This window comes from Erinaceus europaeus, chromosome 14 (assembly GCF_950295315.1).
Source record: "Erinaceus europaeus chromosome 14, mEriEur2.1, whole genome shotgun sequence".
Classification (NCBI taxonomy): domain Eukaryota; kingdom Metazoa; phylum Chordata; class Mammalia; order Eulipotyphla; family Erinaceidae; genus Erinaceus; species Erinaceus europaeus.
In genome coordinates, this window is record NC_080175.1 from 45,640,440 (window position 1) to 45,661,644 (window position 21,205).

A 21,205-nucleotide genomic window follows, 5' to 3' on the forward strand; every position below is an offset into this window, starting at 1 on the left:
GAGGCTGACATCTCTTTCACCTCTTGGGGCGTCTTTACTGCATGTCATCCCTGAGGGCCACCAGCAATCTGGACCCTGCTGTCCAGCTGCCTCCCTAGGTGGCCATGACCTCTATGGCTTCCCTGGCATGTGGGGAGGGGCTCCCTTGCACTGGATGGGGTCAACAGCTTGGGGAGGAACCTGTGACCTCGGGCCACCTTCCTGGGGTCTGTCCTGTTCAGCGTCCTGCTTAGTTGTGCCATGTGGGGTCTGTTCTGGGTGGCCACAGCATGTGTGGACTGACTGGTTATGGGGCTGCCCCTCTTGGCAGGGGGATCTCAAGGGTTACCTGCGGAGCTGCCGAGTGGCTGAGTCCATGGCACCTGACCCCCTGACCCTGCAGCGCATGGCCTGTGAGGTGTCCTGCGGTGTCCTACACCTGCACCGCCATAACTATGTGCACAGGTGAGGGCTGTGGGGATCCTTCTTGGGCTGAGGGGAGACCCTCCCCTGACACAGCCTCTGGGGACCACTGCCCAAAGGAGCTCCACCAACTATCCAGAGGACCAGGATGGGCATACTATCTGCTGTCTGTGGGTGCCCAGAGAGAGAGCGTGTGGCTGTCCTCTGGCCCCAAGGTAGTGCCTCCAGCTGCTGGCACTTCCTCCTGGTCCCCTGCTCCAGTCCCCAGGGAGATGGTGCTGTCCTCCTCCTGCTCTGTCCCCTGAGGTCGGCGAGCCAGCCAGCGTGGGGTCCCCAGAAGACGTGGCCATGGACATGGCCGTCCTCCCCAACAACATCCTGGTGCTGAGTGATGATCAACAACTCCAGCATCAGTGATTTTGTTGCAGAGGGCAGCTGCTAGCCTCCCGGTCTGATGCTGAGCCCTGCCTGCACCCCGAGTGCAGGCCTGTGCCCCCCATCTGTGTCCCCCTAGTGGCAGCCTCTGGCAGATGTGTGCTGCCCGTGTGTATGTGTCCAGGGCCCCCAACACCCCCGTGGGCACCCAGGGCTGGGTTGGAGGTAGTGGTGGGGAGGGAGAGCCATCAGGAACACTGGACCCCAGCTGCACCTTGGGTACCCCTGGGATGTGGGGGGAGGGCAGGAACAGAAACCTTAAGACACTTCAAACATCTGTGCACTCATGGATTCCCAGCTCCCTGGAGCCGCCCTGCTACAAGCCAAAGTGGCAGGAAAGATTTTGGGGCTGAGGAGGGGTTATACACTGGAGTCCCAGGGAAAGAGGGGGGCAGGCACTGGGATAGGTCCCAGTGGCAGCCAGACCTTGTTTACATTTTCTCTGAGACTTGTCCTTATGGATTCCCCAGTGCCTGGCCTGGAAGGCAGGGGATCAAGCAGGCTGGGGTGGGGGGCTATGAGGGGTCTTCCCCCACCTGCAGGGCCCCCCAGTTGACCACCCTCCCCCCACAGTGACCTGGCCCTGAGGAACTGCCTGCTCACAGCTGACCTGACTGTCAAGGTCGGGGACTACGGCCTGTCCCACAGCAAATACAGAGTAAGTGTGGGGGGTGGGAGGAGGTGGGGACTGGTGGGGCCAAGGTGACCTGTCCCTGTCTGCTGGCAGGAGGACTACTTTGTGACAGCCGACCAGCTGTGGGTGCCTCTGCGCTGGATGGCACCTGAGCTGGTGGACGAGGTGCATAGCAACCTGCTGGTGGCTGGGCAGACCAAGGCCAGCAATGTGTGGTGAGTGGGCGGGGCCCAGGGACAGGCTGGGGGCCATCTGCTGCTGCCACCAGCCCTCTGCCACTCATTCATCTGCCTGCTTCCTAGGGTGGGTGTCTTCCTGGGACAGGCCTGTGCCATCAGCTGTGACACAGCAGGGACATCTCCACTGTGTTCCTGGTCCTTGACTGGGACCCTGCTTGCATCCTGCCTGCTTCCCATTAGAGCCCAGATGTGTAACCTGCCCTGATGCCCTCTCCCTCTGATCCCACCTCTCCCCAGCTGAGCCTCCCTGCCTGTCCCCTGCTGCTTCATGGTACAGGGCTCTGAGCTGTCACCAAATCCACAGTCCTGTGTCCCAGAGCTTCATGAGGCCACTGCCCACCAGAAGTAGCCTAGGGAGGTCTGCCCACCCATGTCCTAGACAATGCCCTGGTCCCCCACCTTCCTCAGCAGCCTCATCTCTGCCCTGGTGTCACTTACTGTGTGTTGCTATGAGGTGGGGAATGAAGGAAGTGACAAACACAAACACACAGCTTACAGCAAGCCGGCCTGGCTTTTTTTTTTTTTTTTTTAAATTTACTTTCCCTTTTGGTGCCCTTGTTTTTCATTGTTACTGATGTCATCATTGTTAAGACAGGACAGAGAGAAATGAAGAGAGGAGGGGAAGACAGAGGGGTGGGGAGAAAGATACATACCTGTAGACCTACTTCACTGCCTGTGAATTGACCCCCCTGCAGGTGGGGAGCCGGGGGCTCGAAACGGAATCCTTACGCTGGTCCTTGCTTTGCACCACCTGCGCTTAACCCGCTGAACTACCGCCCGACTCCCCCGCCTGGTTTTTATGAGCCGTGCCTTCCTGGCCTGGCGGGTGGCAGGCCACACCCTGCCTGGCCACCCCCCACATGTTGCCCTGCCTACAGGTCTCTGGGTGTGACCCTGTGGGAGCTGTTTGAGCTGGGCACACAGCCCTACCCGCAGCACTCAGACCGGCAGGTGCTGGCCTACACCGTCCGGGAGCAGCAGCTCAAGCTGCCCAGACCCCAGCTGTCACCCACCCTGTCCGACCGATGGTGAGACCCCACATCTGGGCTTGCAGGTGGGGGGGGGGGGTGGAGGCGTCCCCACCAAAGGAGGCTTCCAGTTCCCTGAGAGCCAAAATGACTCCTGAGTTGCAGGGTTCCAGCCATTTCTGGCCAGAAGGGATATGATCTCTGTACCCCAAACTGGCCAGCAGGCAGGGTGGGGTGCGCTGTAGGGAACTGCCTCCGCCCCTGGGGTTCCCTTGCTCCCTGAGCATAACTGGGGATAGACGGGGGGTCGCTTAATCAGTGGTGGTCCCTTAACCGATCCCCCTAGAACGCAGAGAGCAAACCATGCTCAGCACTGAGACAACTACGTCCTTCTCTGAGGCGGGCGTGGTCACTAGGGGGCGTGGCCTGCCGGGTGGTCGGGTGGGCGTGGCCATGTCTGATCATGGCGCGGCGTTGCCGAGTGAGCGTGGCATCACCCGACAGGGGCGTGGTCAGACATGATAGGGCGTGACCATGCCGGGTGGGTGTGGCCGCGCGTGGCTTAGCCTAGCCTCTTACAGGTACGAAGTGATGCAGTTCTGCTGGCTACAGCCGGAGCAGCGGCCCACAGCCGAGGAGGTGCACCTGCTGCTCACTTACCTGTGCACACAGGGTACATCCGAGGTGGAGGAGGACTTTGAGCGGCGCTGGCGCTCCATGCGGCCGGGCGGGGGCGGCCTGGAGTCGGCGGGGCTGGCGCTGGGGGTGGCGGGCGAGCTGGCCGCCGCATCATCCTTCCCGCTGCTGGAGCAGTTCGCGGGGGACGGCTTCCACGGCGACGGTGACGACGTGCTGACGGTGACAGAGACAAGCCGCGGCCTCAACTTCGAGTACAACTGGGAGACAGGCCGCGGGGCTGAGGCTTTTCCGCCGCTGGGGGCCGTGCACCTGCAGGAGCCGGGGGCCCTCGACGGCGCACCTCCTGGTGTGGTGCCGGTGCTCAGCGCGCACAGCCCCTCGGTGGGCAGCGAGTACTTCATCCGCCTGGAGGAGCCCGCGTCCACCGCCGGCCACCACCAAGACTGCGCTGGCTGCGCCCCCAGGCCCCGCCGAGGCTCCCAGTCTCCCTCTGACGCCGGGGACCCCGATGACGACTCAGACGGCAGTGCAAGTGCCTCGCTAGCCATGGAGCCGCTGCTGGGCCGACCGCCGCCCTCGGACGACCCCTGGGGTGGCCGCTACCTGAGAGGGAGCCTTGGCCAGCCCCCGCCTTGGCCCTCGCGCTCACCCTCCCCTGAGGCCCAGATGCTGCAGTCCCCCAGAGCTGAGGACCTTGACTGGGGCGCTGTGGCTTTCTGCCCGCCCTTTTTGGAGGACCTGCCCAGCACACCCCCCACAGAGTCCCCAGGTGGAAAGGAGCAGCGGGCAACCAGGGGCAGCAGGGCTGCCTCACACAGACACTGGACCTCCAATGTGTCTGCCAACAACAACAGTGGCCAGCGCTCCCAGGAGTGCTCAGAGCCCAGCTTCTCCCGCGGCTGTGTGGACTGCTGTCCTGACTCAGAGCAGCCCCCCTGGGCCAGCCCAGAGTTGCACCACCCCCTGGCCATGGAGGACTCCAGAGAATCCCTCCTCAGGCTGCAGGAGGTTGTCACCTGCCTGGTCACACCGCCCTGGACAGAGGATGGGGGCCATGGAGACCCTCCAGAGCTCAGGCTTACTGAGGAAGCTGAGGGTCCCAGTGGGCCCCCACTACCCCTCCCATCCATCCCATCCCCATCCCAGGAGGGAGCCCCACTCCCCGCTGAGGAGGCTGGTGCCCCCACCACCCTGCCTGCATCTCCCACACCGGCCACTGAGCCAGCTGGACCCCAGGACAGTGGCAGCAACTTGCTGGAGCTGGAGGCATCAGGCAGTGAGGACGAAGACGCCACTGAGGCCACACCTGGTATTTTTACTGACCTGTCCAGTGATGGCCCACAGCCAGAGAGGCCCAGTATGGTGCCAGCCCTGCGCTCCCTGCAGAAGCAAGCAGGCACCCCCGACTCCCTGGACTCACTGGACATCCCATCCTCTGTCAGCAGTGGTGCCTATGAGTCTTGCAGCCCCTCAGCCATGGGAACTCCTGGTGTGCAGCCCCGTGCCTTGGACAGTGGCTATGACACAGAGAATTACGAGTCCCCCGAGTTTGTGCTCAAGGAAGCACACGAGTCCGGTGAGCTGGGGGCCTTTGGGGAGCAGATCTCTGAGGGCCAGAGCCCAGGGCCCGAGACCCAGCTCTCCACACTTCCAGGCGGCCTGAATGAGAAGAACCCCTACAGAGACTCAGCCTATTTCTCTGACCTGGACACAGAGCCAGAGCTGCCCTGTGCCCCTGAGACCCCAGACCCTGAGCTGGAATTGGGGAGCCCTCAGGGCCCAGCCACAGAGTCTGAAAGGATCTCCCTGGAAGCTGGGGTGCATGAGGAGGGCCTGCCCCTGCCGCTGCCCAGAGAAGCTTCCCCAGAACCTGGCCCTGACCCCACACTGCCACCTCCCAGGCCCCCCAGCCCAGCCCAGGAGCTGCCAGTGGTGCCCAGCCTTGGGGGCTCCATTTTCCTGCTGAGCCCAGTCACCAGTGCAGAGAACCAGGAGGCCCCAGGCCTACTGTCACCAGTGGCGCTGCAGAACCGGATAGGTGCCCCCTCCAGAGCCCCGCTCTGCCTGGCCCTGCCTGCAGCCCCTGAGGGCAGGCCTAAGGAGGAGGACAACGACGACAGCGACGAGTCGGATGAAGAGCTTTCCTGCTACAACATGCAGGAGCCTAGCGAGGACAGCGAGGAGGAGGCGCCCGTGCCGGTGGTGGTGGCTGAGCGCCAGAGCGCACACAACCTGCGCAGCCTGCTCAAGATGCCCAGCCTGCTGACCCAGGCCTTCTGTGAGGACCTGGAGCGCAAGAAGAAAGCCGTGTCTTTCTTCGACGATGTCACCGTCTACCTCTTTGACCAGGTGCGGAGGCCTCGCTGGCAGCGGGCAGACAGGGGCTGTGGTGCTGGGCCCGGTGGCCACCATGTGCTGCTCTACCCCTGCAGGAGAGCCCAACCCGGGAGGCTGGGGAGCCTCTCCTGGCAGCCAAGGAGCCGGCACCAACCTTCTTGGCCGGATCCTCTGGAGCTCTGGGCCGACCACGCCAGGCAGACAACTCCCGAGAAGGCTGCACCGCAGAGGGTGAGCTGGGGGCGGGGCCTGATGCTTCGACGTCACGCGGGGCGGGGCCTTCCAGACACGTGACGTCACGCACATAGGGTCACGGTGTATCATCATGAGTGGACAGGGCCTTCGGGCGAGGCTTCGGGCTGGGACTCCTCAGTGTTGTATTAGTCACGCCCCTAGGCGCTAGGTGGGTGTGTGACGCCACGAGTGACGTGAACTGGTGACGTCCTGGCCCGCGTGACCTACTCTTTGCAGGAGGAGGGTTCCCCTGGGCGGAGGACTTCCCGCTGCTGTCCGCTGAGAAGCCGCCCCTGGCCACCCCTGCACCCCCCACGCCCCCCGCTCCAGGCCTCTTCTCGCGCTTCACTGTGTCGCCCGCGCCCGCGTCCCGCTTCTCTATCACCCACGTCTCAGACCCGGACGCCTGCGCCCAGCGAGGTGAGGCTGGGGGCGCCCGGCGGGAGGGACCCCAGCAGGGACCTAGGGGGCGGGCGGGTGCCTTCACTCCTGTCCCCTGTTCCCTATGGGGAAACTGAGGCCCCAAGAGGTCGGGACACTCCCTGAACCATGGGCTTCGGACTGGACTCTCAGCACAGCCCGATTCTGCAGGGGCCTGTCTACATGGGACTACAGCCAGTGTCCCCCAGTCGCCCGCGGACACCTCCACTTCCCATAGGAAGGAGGGCGTGGTGCATCTGCTGGCCCTGGGTGCGTGCCCTGCAGAAACAGGCCTGGGATGGTAACCCTGGCAAGGCTGGCCGCTGGGAGCTTGGGGGCAGCTATCCTGGGGCTCCGTGTGCTATCATCACCCCCTTGCTCATCCTCCCCCCCCCCCCCGTTTGCCAGGGCCTGCAGCGGGTGCTGAGGGCAGCTGCAAAGAGGCTTGAGGCACAGGCAAACCCCACCCAGAGGCTGACGTCACTGGAGTCCCAGCTCCAGCAGCATGGACAATAGTGACCAAGAATGAGTGGCTGCTCCCAGTGCCCGGGTTTCCTGCGCCCCCCCACCCTCCGTTGGTCAGCAAGGACACAGGCTGCCCTCTGGCTCTGGACAGAGTGAGCCCGGGGTGTCTGAGGCTGGTCTGCCCTGGATACTGGGGTTCTCTACACCCCTGGGGGCCCCAGGCAGCTATGTCCACCCTTTACTGCCCTCCAGTCTGAGGCCCAGTGATGGACTCTGAGGCTTGGGGGGGGGTCTTGCTTTTGGCAAGAGGCCCCCTGGGATAGACTCTGACACCCTCTGCCTGACCCTCCTGGTTCTGGCTTTGCTCAATGTAGGAGGGGGCCCCAGGCCCCTCACCTTGTCTGTGGCTCCAAGCCTCCCCTCCCCCCACCAGCTGACTCAACTGGACTTGAGTGTCCCCCCACTCTGACTGCCAAGGGAAGGGGGCCCACACCCCACGACTAGTCAGGGGCTCCTGATGCAGGGATGGGGTGGGGGCAGGGGGGACAGGGTCATGCAGGGCATATTTTTGTAATCACTGTTGTATGAGCGAATGAGAATAGGGCGATTTTAAGTTATTGTTGCCAAAGAGATGTAAAGTTTACTGTTGCTTCTGGGGTGTGTCTATGGGGGGGATTGTTTTTGTTTTGTTTCCTGTTTATAGTTTGAGGCATAAGACGCTGATGCAATGACTTTCTTGTTCCTTTTTTTTAAAAGAGAAAGCAAGCTAAGGAATAAAAAAAAAGCACTTCTAAGTGTGTCCTTTCTTTTGTGGGACTGTAGTCAGAAGCTGGGCAGGTGGGGGTCTGGCCATGTGGAGGTGGTGCTCAGCTGCTGGCTTTGCCAGGGTGGGCACTGTAACTGTTGGCACAGCTGAGCAGAAAGGCTGCATTGTTGGCACAGTAGGTAGAAGAGAGGTGGAGTGGCCTGGACCAGAGCAGTGATGGGAACCACTCTGTCCACTTCTGTTGTGAGTTGGATTTGGCCACTTCTGCCCTGTGATTCTACCTCCCACCCACTAGAAACCTCCTGTTGTGGCAGCGAGAGGCAGGGAGTCCTCCCATCTGTCCCACATTGTCCTAGGGCAAAGCAGGTGGGGTGGTGAATTCTTAGGGGGATGATATCTGGAACTTGTCCCCATGTCAGTGGTCACCACGGTTGAGTTTCAGCCACAAACATCAGAAAGTAGATCCAGTTAGAATGTGAAAAAATTGTATTTTAGCTGGAACTCAGAAGCAGATGGGCTGGGGCAGAACCTCTGACAGTGGACACAGTGGGGGTGGAAGGGCCCAGGAAGGAGGGCCTGGTGAGGCCTCCCACAGCTGACTGCAAGAGTGGGGTGTCCCAGCAGGGGGTCCAATGCTTTTAACAGTCCTCTTCAAAGAAGGGTGCAGTGCCCCCTGCTGTTCCCTGTCTCAGGTGACAGCACAGTTAGCATGGGCTGGGGGCAACTGCTTATTGAGCACTCAGTTGGGGACCACCCTGAGGATGCCACTGCCCACCCCTAGCCAGCAGGTCTGGTAGGGGCCAGCCCCTCCATCGTTGGCTTGAGGCCACTCCCACAGGGCTAGCTGGGTCCTGCCCAGGCCAGATGGTGGGGTGGCCAGCGCTGGGCAGGTCTCAGGTATGGAAGTGGACAATGCTCTGATGGAGCAGGGGTGGGGCAGGCAGTGGGTGTGGGCCAGCCATCAGCCCAGGATGGGAGCAGACCTGTCATTGGTTACTGTGGGCTTCAGCTGGACATTGGTGAAGGGGTTCCTGAGGAGAGAAGAGGAGATGGGGTTAGTGTGGGCAAGCCTGTTGCACCCCTAGAACCACCCCCTGCCCCGCAAGAGACCCTGGTCAGTGGCCCAGGCTTGGTGTTCAGAACCAATGGGCAGTGATGGCCTTTCAGAGGGATTTGGGGGGTGCTCCCATGGAAGAAGGGAGTGTGTGGGGTCCTCTCTGCACTCTCCACTCTGCCTACGGGGACATGTCACCTGGTAACCATGTGGACAGACATGGGCCACCACACAGGCCTGCCCCATACATGCCAGGGGATGGGGCCTGGCCAGCTAGACAGACTGGGGCCAGGCACATCGGCAGAGACAGGGTGGCTGGGGTGGACTCTGCCCCCTGCAGAGGGCACCTGCCTCCTAGGGGCCACACCACTCCCTGTGCATGGGGCAGGTTCCATGGATAGATGGGACACTCCAGACAAGGGAAGACAGGGATGAGATGAATGTGGGGGCCACAGCGGGGCACTCTTGGCCTCCACAGGTGCAGTGCAGGGCACGGGCTGGGGGGGGGCACAGGACGCAGGTAGCCTGCTGACAGCACAGATGGCACATGGGACATGGACAGGACCACACTTCCAGCTACAAGCATTACCTGGGGCAGGAGTCACCTCTGGCAGTGCTGGTGGAACATCTGAGGGGTGGCCACTGGGCATGTGGTCCAGCCTGCCTCAGGGGAGGGTGCTAGGGGCACCACCCTGCATGTTTCCCAAACCTAAGACTGCACTGAGCTAGGACACACTACTGGGGAGGGGCAGACCAAGACTGTCTTCTTACTTCTGGGTTGAGCCCTGAGTCCTGTGATGGGGACCCCATTAACATCTGGATCTGCAGGCTGGGAGGTAGCACAATAGATGGGTATGTTGGAGTCTTGGTCATGGGGTCCTGAGGTCCTAAGCTTGATCCCTGGTGTCACATATGCCAGATGGATTCTCTGGATATTTTTCTTAATCACTCACTCACTCTAATAAAATAAAAGCCTTTGAAATCTGATTACCAAATTACAGTACTGCCAAATCTGGTCACTCCTAGGGGTGTCCTTGCTTCTGATCCATGCTCCTGATCTGTGACTACATGCCACACTACTATCATACTGCTGTGATGAGGGAAGGGCACCCAGGCCCTGGCTGCCACCTGACCAGACCCTGTTCTAGACAACAGCTTTGTGTCTCTGGCTGTCCCTTTCCCACTCAGCGTCAAGGTGGCTGGTCCTGGGAGGTGGGACACGGAGACAGAGGGGAGAGTGTGGGCCCTGCTTAGGGGTAGGAGAAGGGGCTGTGACTTCTGTATTGATCAAGCTAGAGGGCAGAATGGCCAGGGGGCAGTAGCTTGGCTTCCTGTCTTGACGCTCCCAGTCCCCTTAGGGAGGGTGGAGGGCAAGAGACCACCACTTCTACAGGGAGAAGGGCTCCCAAGAGTCTCTCTGGTCTCTGGTCAGCACTGTCCTCCCTCTAATACTGCGGTGCATACCCTAGATTCTAAGGAGAGGAGCCAGGCTCTCCAGGAACCTCCTCCTGCAATCCCCTCATAGTGTAGACCAGAGTCTTGGGGTATCAAGACCCTTGAGCATATAGCACCTTCTAGAATGTTCTGTGAAAGAACAGGAAAATGCACTGGAGACTACTCATGACCCTGGTGGGTGGAGTGTGAGAACTAAACTGACAGGACCTAACAGGATGAGGCTTCTCGCAAACCCACTGCTCTCTAGGGCAGAGGCACATAGGCATCTGTTGCTGGAGCTAGCAGTGCCAGGGTGCCTCCCGGCAGTGCACCTGGTAGGTGACTAACAAGAGCCAAGTCCACAAAGTGCAGGGCTGTGCTGGAGAAGAGTTGGTTAAAAGTCACATTGGGCTAGTCAATCTTTCACAGAGAGCAAACAGACTTGTACTGGTAGCCTCTGCCTGGCAACGTAGGTCTGAGTGGCAGGAGGCCTCTGCACTGCCCCATGGGTGGCCCTGGGACACCTGTCTTGGAGCCCCATCCTTGAGGTTTGTCTCTGTGGGTGTCTGCTGCCCACTGTCGCTCACATTCATTTCCAGCAGCTTCGTTCCCAGAGCCACCGTGATGGCGGACAATCGTCTGTGATTATTTTCTGAGTCAACTGCTTGCATACAGGGTACAGCTGCGTCGCCGTCAAGTACCATGTTCTGCGGGGAGTCCGGTGCTCTTGGATGTGCGTGGAGCCCAAGTCTTCAGGGCGAGTGCCTGCCCTTTTGGAGTTGATGTGCTGGCATTTCCAGACTCCTCAAACTGCCCAGGGGTACCCTCTCCCCCAACTGAAGGTGGGGCCAGGCTGACAGTGCATCTGGGCGATGCATTAGGGACCCCGATTTCTACCCTGTGTCACTACACCCAGACAGAAGCTGTGCTGGCCTGTGCTCCCTGGGGCAGGACAGGCAGCTGGCTGCCAGTGTGCTCTGGTGACCACCAGCAGAGCTGCTGTGCCCCCCATGTCAGCTGGGCACTAGGCAGGGTGCTGGGGGTGAAAGACCCACTCACCTGGCCATGGTCCCCCCACATCTCTCCACAGGTGGCTCACCACCCGAGCTCATCAGAGGCAAGAGAGAAATCCAGGCTGAAGCCCTGTGTCCACAGCGGGCTGCCACAGGGGTGGGGGTCAGCGGAAGCCAGCAGCCCCATAAGCTTCCAGAGAGGAGGACAGCACCCACAGAGATATCAGGGAAAACAAAGGCCCAGAGCCCATAGCCCAGAATGGAGGTAGCTTGCAGACCCTCAGACCCCAGTCCTTTATGCCCACAGGCGAGGCCTGAGGGCGTGGCAGAGCTGGGATGTGGCTGAGCAGCGTAAGAGCAAGGGCACTTACTACTCTAGTCAGCAGCTCAGAATCGGGCCACCTCCACATCAGAGCTGCAAGGAAACACAAGACTGGTTGGTGGCAGAGTGTATGGGGGGTGTGTGCTCCCCCTGACCCCTGCCCAAGTGTTCTGGAGGCTGCTGGGTACATAGGGGTGGGGAGGCTGGAAGGAAGCACCACACCCAACTCGATGCAATAAATAAAACTTTTATTCAAACAACTGCAGTACAGGGCACAATTCTGATTTAAAAAACCAAAAAAACCAAAAAAAAAAAAAACCAAAAAACCCAAAAGGAGGAAAGGAAAAATATTCTCAGCACTTTACATCTTCACACAAGGTCTGCGGTTTGTGTGTACATTCATCCACGGGTCATGGAATCCCCTGGATTTGAGATCTCTTCGCAGAATGCCCAGGCTAGCCCCAGAGGCGCTTTTCAAAACACAGGTGTGAGTCCTGGTTTGCAAGATTAGGTTCTTTTTTTTTTTTTTTTTCCTTCCTTAAGTATAAAACAGGCCTTTCTGAGTCTTGAGCCACTTCACACACACACTTATCGGCTATGGTCCTAGTCCGAGGGCAGCGCTTGCTAAATGACATCAGAAAAAGGGGGTGTCCTCGACTTGGCAGGGGCTCCCACGGTGGGGCGGGCTGGGGGGCACCCTCGCCCACTGCCCAGATTCAGGGTGTGAGAAGACAAAACCAGTAGCTGCTGAGTCCAGCGTGGCGCTTTCTAAAGTCACCGAGACATACAAAAAGATGAGAGCGTTTAGGGACAGGCGCAGGGCCTCGTGCCCAGGGCGCCCTCCCTGGGGCTAGCCTTGGACCCTGGTCCCACATGGCCAGGGCGCCCCTGCTGGCGGCCTTGTTCATCCAGCAGGTAAAGGAGTGGCTTGCAGAAGGTGTGGGGTGGGTGGTCTCGGGGCTCTTTGGAAAGTCCGTGTGTGGCCAGGTGGTGCCCATACCTGCCCCCACTCCACTGGGCAGGCCACCTTGGGGCACTGGGCAGCGGCCTCCCTCATAGGAGCAGCCAGCTTCCTCAGGAGGCACTGGGGTGGGGAGGGGGCCCCGGGCACCCCCATCCTGTCGCGGGTGCCCCTGTGGGCAGGATAGTCAGATGCAGAATGACAGAACGTACACTGGAGTCCATGCATGTCTGTTTTTTGTTTGTCAGGGGGAAAAAAAAAAAGAGTCCTTTTCCCCATTTTTTTTTTCTTTTTTGGTTTTTTGTTTGTTTGTTTTGTTTTTCTTTTTCTTCAAACTTTGGGCCCAGGTGGAGCCTTCGGAAAGGGACACTGAGTCATGGACATGGCAGGTGGGGAGCAGAGGCAAGGACACCCCACCAGATGGGACACATGGGGTGAGGGGTGGCTTGTAAACTCAGGGAGCAGAGGTGGGGCAGCACCATGGACCCTGGGGTGTCAGAGTCTGGGGGTCACCAACAAAAAGGCGGGGGGGGGGAAGGGGTGGGAGGGGCGGCGGGGGGAGAAAAGAACCCAAGAAGAGACCAGCACACGCTGAGAAGAGACCGGTGGAGACCACAGATTGGGGGTCCTCCGAGCAGTGGCTGCCTGTGGTCAGCGTCCTCACACTGTGGACACCAGCGTGCCGCTGCCACTGCAAAGCAAGCACAGGACGGCTGCGGCAGCACCCCAGGCCCCACCCGCCCAGCCCAGGAGGAGGCAGGGCTAGGACGGTTGAGTCTAGGTACCACAGATGAAGAGCTGGGCCAAAAACAGTGCTGGGGGACCCCCCCCCCCCAGTGGTGGGTCCCAGGTCCAGCTGGATATCCACTAATGGGCCTGTCCCCACCCACCCACTTGGTGAGATCCTGCCTGTGTCCCACTCTTCTGAGGGGGGGGTCAGGCCCAAGGATCAGAATAGGCCCAGAGTGGCCCCCTCAGTCTCCTCTCCCTGGAGATTCTCCCCATCCCAGTCCCCTTGAGACTTGGGACTCCCCCTCTCTCACACACACAACTGTTCATGGAAATCAGGATGCATCAGAGAAGTGCTTACCTGCTCACAGCCCTTGGCCCATAGTCGTCCAGGCCCTAGGAGGAAGGGGCATGGGTCAGCAAGGGTCCCGGGCACCACAAGGTGTGGGCAGGGCTGGACTAGTTGGCACCATTTTGAGCCTGGGCCCCTGAGCAGATGTCCACCTCCCTCCCTGGGCCTTTCAGACCACTGATGGGTCAGCTTTATGCATCAGCACTTGCCTGCAACTGTGAGGGTGTGGTCAAGGCCACACAGTGGGCAGGGGGGCATCACTTGGAACCTGGGGCCTAAGCCCCATGGCTGAGGAGTATGATGGCTATGTGGCTGTGCAGGCCTGCAGGGCCCAACCAGTGCCCTGGACGGAGGCTTTAGTGTGTGGCTGGTGAGGGCTGTGGGTGACACCGCTGGCCTTTCCTCAGGCCATCAAGGTGCCAGGGACCCTTCCACCTTCTAACCCCACCAGACTGCTCAGACTGCCCATGCTAGGAAGGAAGCACAGGGAAGCTGGATCAAGTCCTTCCCAGGATTGCACTACCTAAGGCAGCTCTATTATTGTCTCTATTTATTTATTTTTATTATATTAATTAATTTATTGGATAGAGACAGTCAGAAATCAAGCAGAAGGGAGAGACAGGGAAAGAGACAAAAAGACACCTACAACTCTGCTTTAACACTCGCAAAGCTTTCCCCCTACAGGTGGGGGCAGGGGGCTCGAACCTGGGTCCTTGAGCATTGCAATGCGTGCACTCAACCAGGTGTGCCACCACCCGTACCCTTGTCATTATTTATTAGTACTTCCATTACAGTTACTGCAGGAGTTCTGTGCCTGCACAGAGAATCTGCTGCTCCCAAAATTTGTCATTTTTTTTTAAATGGTAGGATTAAGTTTATAGTATTAGTCTTTAACACGTAGGCATAGTCTCTCATTTCCCCTTGCCTGGTATCTAGGACACACACCAGGACCCTACTGTCCCATAATCCTGTCCCTCCCCCCTCCCCACTCTTGCCTTTTTTCTTTATGAAAAAAGCTGCCAACCCCTGACCACCAGTCAGTAGACAATGGTCCCCTGGGCAGAAGGGTGTTGTCTACTCTTGTACCCAGGCCCCGCCAGGAACTCAGCACATCAAGCACTGCAGGAATCAAGCCTGGGACTCTCAGCCAGGGCCAGCCTCTACACAGGCTCTGATGTACAGGCTGGGCGCTGGTGAGAGGTGGAGGGACTGGAACCCCGCTCCACTGGTCCGTTGCTCCCCAGTCTTCTCGGGTCCTCACCTGGGAGAAGGCAGGCACAGCCACGCTGTAGGGCCTCTGCTTGAAGGTACCAGCCATCTGGCCAGGGAAGGCACGGGAGGATGTGCCATAGTCGGGCGGCGGCAGTGCCAGGTCATCCTTGTCCAGCAGATTGCCAGTGCTGCTGCTCTTCCCCTGCTGTAGGCTGGGGGTGTGTGTGCCAGAGGCTGGGTCCCACCAGTCCCCACACCCCTCATCCAGCCCACAGCCCTCCTCAGGAACTGGCATGAAGCCCCGGGCACAGCAGGGTCCCAGGGCACCCACCATGGCATGCACAGCCACCATTACTCCAGCACCATTACTCCACCACTCCAATGGCAGTGGTGGGTGGTGGCCAGCAGCCAGTGGCCCCCAGGGCACTCAGACCCCCTTCTTCACAAAGCATCTCAGGCCCCAGGGAAGCTGAGTGGGCACAGAGCCAGGACACCCTGTGCCCCCACTCACCTCATATGCAGCCGGTCACTGCCGTCACTGTCCAGGACCCGGGTGTAGGAGAAAGGAAACCAGCCCCGCCTATAAGCAAGGCCGGAGCTTCAACAGGGCTGGAGGCTGCTTCTCTAGGGTCCAGAGACCGCCCCAGGAGAGAGCAGGGCTCAGGAAGCCCCTCCCCAGCCGGGCACATAGCATGCCCGCTCCCCAAAGGGCAGAGTGTGGCAAGGGGGCAGCCCGGGTAGCTGCTGGCAGAGCCTCAGGCAGCTAGAAGGCCCCCAGCTGGACATGACTTCCAAACCCAGAAACACTGGGGCAAGATCTTGGGGTGCACCTGACCCCCTGGCTGTGCACACACACTATGGGGAGCTCTGAGCCCAGGGTTGAGAGACATGGGAGGTGAGCACCCAAGAGGGGTGGGAGAGGACCCTACAGCCACCCCCAACTTCCCAGACCACTTGGGAGCCAAGTGGGAGGCCTCCCCCCTACTTACATCTTGGTCTTCTCGCTCTCGCCATAGTGCCAGCCATCTCGGGCCTCAGGCACCAGCAGGGTGATGAGGTCGCCCTCCTTGAAGCTCAGCAGTGTGCTGTTGTCACCCGCCGCATGTGAGAAGATGGCTTTTACCCGCATGCGGCCATTCCGCTCCAGCCCAGCTGCCATGGAACTGGAGCGTGGCAGGGTCTTGTTCTCGGCTGCAGGGACACAGCAGGAGGGAGGGGGAGCTGGTACACTGCAGGTGCAGGGAAGACCTGGCTTGGCCAATTCTACAGGGACATCCTACTCCTGTCTGCTCTCAGGAGTCTCTCTCAGCTGTGAAAGGGTGGGGAGGGCAGGGGGCACCCAGCCAGTCCAGCCCTATGGGACCCTTACTGGTGGCATAGCTGTTTTTGGGGGCTACGCTCTTGCGCACGGGCAGTGTGTTGGAGTAGGAGTCGCTCATCTTGCCCTGGGGCTGCGGTGGGGAGGATGCCTTGCTTTGTGCAGACTTGCGGTCAGCCCAGGGGTTGTAGTCCTCGCCATCTGGGCCCGAGACACCATTCATGACAGGCGCATTGTCCTGGGCCGACAGCCGCTGCAGGGAGGAGGAGGCAAGTGGGCAGGTGGGTGAAGCCCTGCATCTACCACCCATCCTGCCACCCCATGCCCTGCACACCCCTGGAACTCACCCCCACAAATGGGGCCAACTCAGGGGGGACAGGGAGGGGCTTGGCACCCGGGATGGGGTCTGAGATGACCAGGTTGGACTTGGAGGTGGACAGAGTGCTGGGCAGGATGGAGCCGTTGCTGCTGGCCACCTGCTGCATCAGCTGCACTGCGCGCTCTGGGATCTTGTTGGGGTCAGCACACGCCTGCTGCCACAGCGGCAGCTTCTGCGCCAGCAGATCCTTGCCCTGCAGGGAGGCAGAGATGGGGGTGGAGGATGGTCAGGGCAGATGGCCCCCTGCCTGGCACAGGGGGAACCTGCAAGATGACATCCCACTCCAGGTGTGCTGGGTGGCACCACATGGTACTGAGGAGTGAGGCAGCCAGGGGGACCACTGGGGGAGACTCAGGACCACCCAAATCAACCCCTCTACCCCAAGTCTGGGGAGGGTGAAGCAACTGGGATCCCTCAAGGCACAGCCCTCAGAAGCAGGTAGGATGATGGGGAGCTGTCCCAGGAGACCTGAGAGTTCAGAATTGAGACTCAGGACAGGGAGCAGGGTTGCCCAAGGCATGCCAGGGGGAGGGGGACTGGGGGCATTAGACAGAGCTGGCTGCTGTGGGGTGCTCACTATCCCTGCCCACTGTCCAGGAACCTGTAGTCTGGCTGTTCTGGAGCTGCAGCAGGGCCACCCTATGGACAGGTCAGCCCAGAAGAGGGGTCCCTGGATGGTGGGGAGCTGAAGGTGATGCACTATCTGCTCTAGTGGTACAGCCAGGCCCTCAGGCAGGCCCCAGATCCCCTGCTGGTGCTACCCCAGTTCAGCCAGTATGGGGGGGTTTGAGCTGGAGGGTATACAGGTAGAAGCATTCACGAGCTGAGGGTCCAGGCCATGGCCCAGGGGGCGCCCACTTTCACCACGCGCCACCTGTGGCCACATAAGCACAAAGGGGTCAAAAGCAGATATTCACCAAACACCACAGGGATGGGGGAGAGTGGCTGCTGGGTCTGGACCATAGTGAGCCAGCCAGGAAGCTGTAAGTCCCTGGGAGGCTTCCTTAGGGGGTGAAGCTCTATGTGGGAAAGCCTGATCAGCCAGGGGGCCACTCTCCAGCATAGCTGAGCCACCTTCTCCCTGGTCTGCATAGTTCCCAGCCACCACCAGAGGGTGCAGCTACCCGCTGCTGCCGCCACTGCAGGGCAGAATAACTGTGGCTGGCATTGCTAGCAGGTGGTGCTGCCTACTGCAGCTGATGCCCAGTCTAGGACCCACTCCCACCCACAGGGGACACGGTGAAGGCACTGGACTTGCCCTGAGCCTGTGACAGTGTGCCCTCTGGCATGCTCAGGCAGGCAGGGCACCTATCTCCTTGGTTCCAAGTTACAGGGACTGGACCATCAATGTCTGGTCTGTGTCTGTGTGTGTATACAAATGCCCTGTGGGTCCCCATAACCACTGTAGGGACAAAGGACATAAGCTGGGGTCTCAATGAAGGCTATGAATCTCACTTCCAAAACCCTCAGGATGTCTTAGAACTATCCCTTAGAACTAAGGGATAGATAAGCTCCCACTCCCTGAGGATTATGGGGGGGAGTAGGGAAGCTGTCCCTTCCTCCTGTGTCCTCTGGGTCTCCCTGGTCCTAGGAAATACTGCAGCTCTGCCCTGTGCCCCATGGGGACTGGGAACCTGGCAGGAAACATGCACTCCCTCCCGCTCAACCCCCTGTGAGGTGGCACCCACCTTGGAGTGGTAGGCAGCTGAGCTCTTGGCCACGGCACACTGCTTCTCCACCAGGAAGCAGAATCTCCTCCTTTCTTCAGTCAGCGCTGTCTTGTAGCCATCGGACACGTAGCCCTCCAGCTCACCCTGCTTGTTGCTGATGGCGTCAATATACTGGGAGGAAATGGGGTCATGGGCGTGGGCACCCTTCTTCACTGAGTCAGCATGGGGAGGTACTGACTGTGGGCTCACACAATTGAGGAGGGGATTGAAAGCCCAGGAGTGGGACATCTCTGTCCCTTCATGTCCCTTCTCCAGCTGCTCTATTCCCTCTCCCCACAAGAGCAGGACAGACAGGACTCTGGTGGCAGGGGAGACAGACTGCAGAGCCCAGAAGAGGTGCTCCCACTAATCCAGGGGGGCCTCTGAAGCTTCTGGGCCAGTGGGCACTAGTCAAATCAGGGACAGGAGGACCAAACATGAAACACCCAGGCCTTTCGAGGGAGGCCAGGGATCAGTTAGGCAGCAGACAGAAGGTGGCACTGGCCACAATACAAATTGATATTGATGCTGTGAACTTCAACCAACCAACCAATGAACAATGGCCAGGGTGAGCAGTTTAATACAATTTTCAAAAAACCATTGAAGAAGTGGCAAGCGGGGCTGCAGAGACAGCTCAACCCAGTGGAGCCACCAGCCTGCACACCTGAGGTCCCAGAGGCTGCAGGTTCAACCCTGGGTACCACCTTCTGCCAGAGGCAAATGGTGCCCTTTTCACTCCTGCTCCTCTTGTTCTCCCCTCATACTGAAGGACATCTCTCTATCTCTCTGTGATCTGTGAAGATCCTGGGACAGAACAAGCCTGAGGGAAGAGGGTGAGGAGGTCCCCAAAGCAGGAAAGTCCCCCTGGAGGTGCCCGGGCAGGATGACCCTGGAGCAAAGCTTAGCCAGTGTCAGCAACCCCAACTCTTGATGCTCCTATGTCCCCATAAGCAGGTACTTGCGGTGGCCTGGGACAGGAAGCATTTGGCCCTTCTTGGCACTGGCTGGCTCCATGTCCACTTGTGCCAGGATGGCCTGGGCAGTGACTGAGCTCTGAGAGAGAGCTGAGTAATTCACGCCTAGTCTCCTAGGGGTGGGGGTGGATGGAGGATGCAGGCGATGCTATACACACCAGAATGTTCTCTTGCTATGCAGGTTGGAAACTTTCCGTAACAAAGCACCTAAGAGGCTGTGGGCGGCTATCATGGGGAGCAGAGGCACCCCAGATGCACATGGGGGTATCTACAGAGCCCCAACTGCACCTTCCAGGGCTCCTGGGCTCAGTGCTGGGTGGGGGGCTATGGGGTCCCGGCTGCTACCAGGCAGCCTCCCGTGTCCCCGGCAGACCATGTCCACCAGACATGGCGGCTCTGCAGAACCCAAGCTCTCCCCCCAGAGCAGCCTCCAGCGGGGCCTGGAGGGGGTGGCCTCCCCCGCCTGACTCACAGGCCTCCCCCATGCTGACTCAGTGGGTGGGCGTGCTGGCAGGTGGGGGCCAGAGTGGGTGGGGGAGCAGAGCTGGCTGTTCTTGCTGCTTCTCGCCCCCTAGCAGCACCCACCTTTAGGGGCAGGAAGCCTGTCACCAACACTGTCACTGCATGGGGGTCTGCACCCCAAAGGCAAGGGCCACCCAGTCTCTCTCCACCCTGCACATTGAAGTCCACTCCCAGCAGGGGAAGAGCAACAAAGAGGGCTGGTTATTCCATGTGCCTTCCAGCCCCTCAGGGAATGGGAAGCAAAAAAAATGAGGCTGAGCCATGGGTGTCCCCTGGGGACAGCCAGCTGGGGAGAGGAGTGTGAGACCCATCTGGCAGTCTCAGAGCACTCTGTTCCTGCTCCCCAAGAACTTTCCTGTACCCCACCCAAAAGGCCCAGGAGACAGGACAGAGGCCCATGGCTGGGAGCAGCCTGTGGATAGAAGGGCCCAGAGTGGCAGGGCTATGGAAGGGCATCAGAGAAACTCACCCTCGAGCCTCTACCCTAGTCCTGCCTAGAGGGTCTCCACTCCAGACACCACCTAGCACTTCAGAGCCACCTGGAGGGTCTCTACTCTGCCTGCCACCTCCCCCAGGGGCTCTCGAGGACACAGCACCACGGCCTCACTGACCAGCACAGGAACACACAGGTGCCTAGGAGCCAAAAATGGAAAGGACTGGAGAGATAGTATAATGTTCTTCAAGATGTTCATCCCTGAGGTTCTGAGGTCCCCGCACTACTCTGGTCTCTATGTCTATAAAATACAATAAAATATAAATGGGCTGGGCAGTGGTGCATCCAGTTAAGCGCACATATTGCCATGCATCCCCACTTCCTGTCTGCAGGGAGAAAGCTTCACAAGTGGTGAAACATATCTACAGGTGTCTCTCTCCCTATCTCCCCTTCCTCTCTCAAATTCTGTCCTATCCAATAAAATAGGAAAAAAAAGGGGGGGGGGAATGGCCACCAGGGGCAGTGGATTCATAGTGCAGGCACCGGGCCTCAGCGATAACCCTGGTGGCAATTAAAATATAAAATAAAATTTTTTAAAAAGTAAAGGATGAAGTGCAGCCCCCCCCCGAAAAGTCCCTCACTGGTGTCAATACCTCCACCTTCCCCTCCCAGGATGTGTGGGTGCAGGGGGAGCCAGGCACACAGAGACCCCAGTGGGACCAGAGCTCTGAGCAGAGCTGGCTACAGACAGGTACTAGGCTTGCAAGGCTGCTGGGAGCTGCCGTTGCCACCTTCACAAACACTCTGGAGCATGAAGGGTGCTGCTATGCATGGTCACAGTGGCATAAATGGAGACATAGGGCCCCTGGGCCCAACTTCCAGGAACGACTCCTCCCTGGCTCAGCCCCCGGTGCCCACATGTCCGTCCAGTCCACACGATTTCTAGGTTTCCAGGCCACGGGAACGTCTTTCTGGGGCTCTCTGGGGCGGGAGGAAAGAGTGGGGTGCCTGGCCTGGTTCGTGGTGGGTCACAGGGGGACGGGGAGGGAGGGGGCACCTGTACCACCAGCCCCAACAGCCCACAGGTGGCAGTGGTGGCATGGGTTCAAGCTGGGAGCCAGGGGTCAAGGACCTAGGAGCTAAGCAGGGGTACTCTGCTCTGCTGTCACCCCAGGGCAGCCTCTCAGAGTCTCTGAGAAGCAAGATGGGCAGGCCCCCAGCCCCAATGCAGCCAGAATGGCACAGGGCACGGCT

The 21,205-nt window shown here is 59.7% G+C and overlaps 2 protein-coding genes across 15 annotated transcripts in view; one reads left to right on the top strand and one right to left on the bottom strand.

Moving 5' to 3' along the window:
- The window catches only part of AATK (apoptosis associated tyrosine kinase), a 29,671-nt gene extending 18,049 nt beyond the window's left edge, over positions 1-11,622 (top strand). For 7 of the 10 annotated variants that reach the window (XM_060171817.1, XM_060171810.1, XM_060171811.1 and 4 more), the window contains 9 exons: positions 311-444; positions 1,411-1,495; positions 1,565-1,686; positions 2,589-2,738; positions 3,260-5,666; positions 5,750-5,885; positions 6,126-6,308; positions 6,480-6,578; positions 6,717-7,504. In XM_060171817.1, the coding sequence (XP_060027800.1) occupies positions 311-444; positions 1,411-1,495; positions 1,565-1,686; positions 2,589-2,738; positions 3,260-5,666; positions 5,750-5,885; positions 6,126-6,308; positions 6,480-6,578; positions 6,717-6,757 (3,357 nt within the window). In that variant the 3' untranslated portion in view covers positions 6,758-7,504. Of the gene's footprint in view, positions 1-310; positions 445-1,410; positions 1,496-1,564; positions 1,687-2,588; positions 2,739-3,259; positions 5,667-5,749; positions 5,886-6,125; positions 6,309-6,479; positions 6,579-6,716; positions 7,505-10,626 lie in introns of those variants that run through there. The other 3 variants (XM_060171813.1, XM_060171814.1, XM_060171812.1) reach the window with 3 other exon arrangements.
- The window catches only part of BAIAP2 (BAR/IMD domain containing adaptor protein 2), a 51,779-nt gene continuing 38,578 nt past the window's right edge, over positions 8,005-21,205 (bottom strand). For 3 of the 5 annotated variants that reach the window (XM_007534743.3, XM_016193258.2, XM_060171820.1), the window contains 8 exons: positions 18,002-18,154; positions 16,282-16,506; positions 15,986-16,187; positions 15,606-15,807; positions 15,128-15,196; positions 14,666-14,828; positions 13,414-13,448; positions 8,005-8,570 (listed from right to left, as the gene is read on the bottom strand). In XM_007534743.3, coding sequence (XP_007534805.1) covers positions 8,501-8,570; positions 13,414-13,448; positions 14,666-14,828; positions 15,128-15,196; positions 15,606-15,807; positions 15,986-16,187; positions 16,282-16,506; positions 18,002-18,154 — 1,119 coding nt within the window. In that variant the 3' untranslated portion in view covers positions 8,005-8,500. Of the gene's footprint in view, positions 8,571-11,411; positions 11,456-12,251; positions 13,015-13,413; positions 13,449-14,665; positions 14,829-15,127; positions 15,197-15,605; positions 15,808-15,985; positions 16,188-16,281; positions 16,507-18,001; positions 18,155-21,205 lie in introns of those variants that run through there. The other 2 variants (XM_007534742.2, XM_016193259.2) reach the window with 2 other exon arrangements.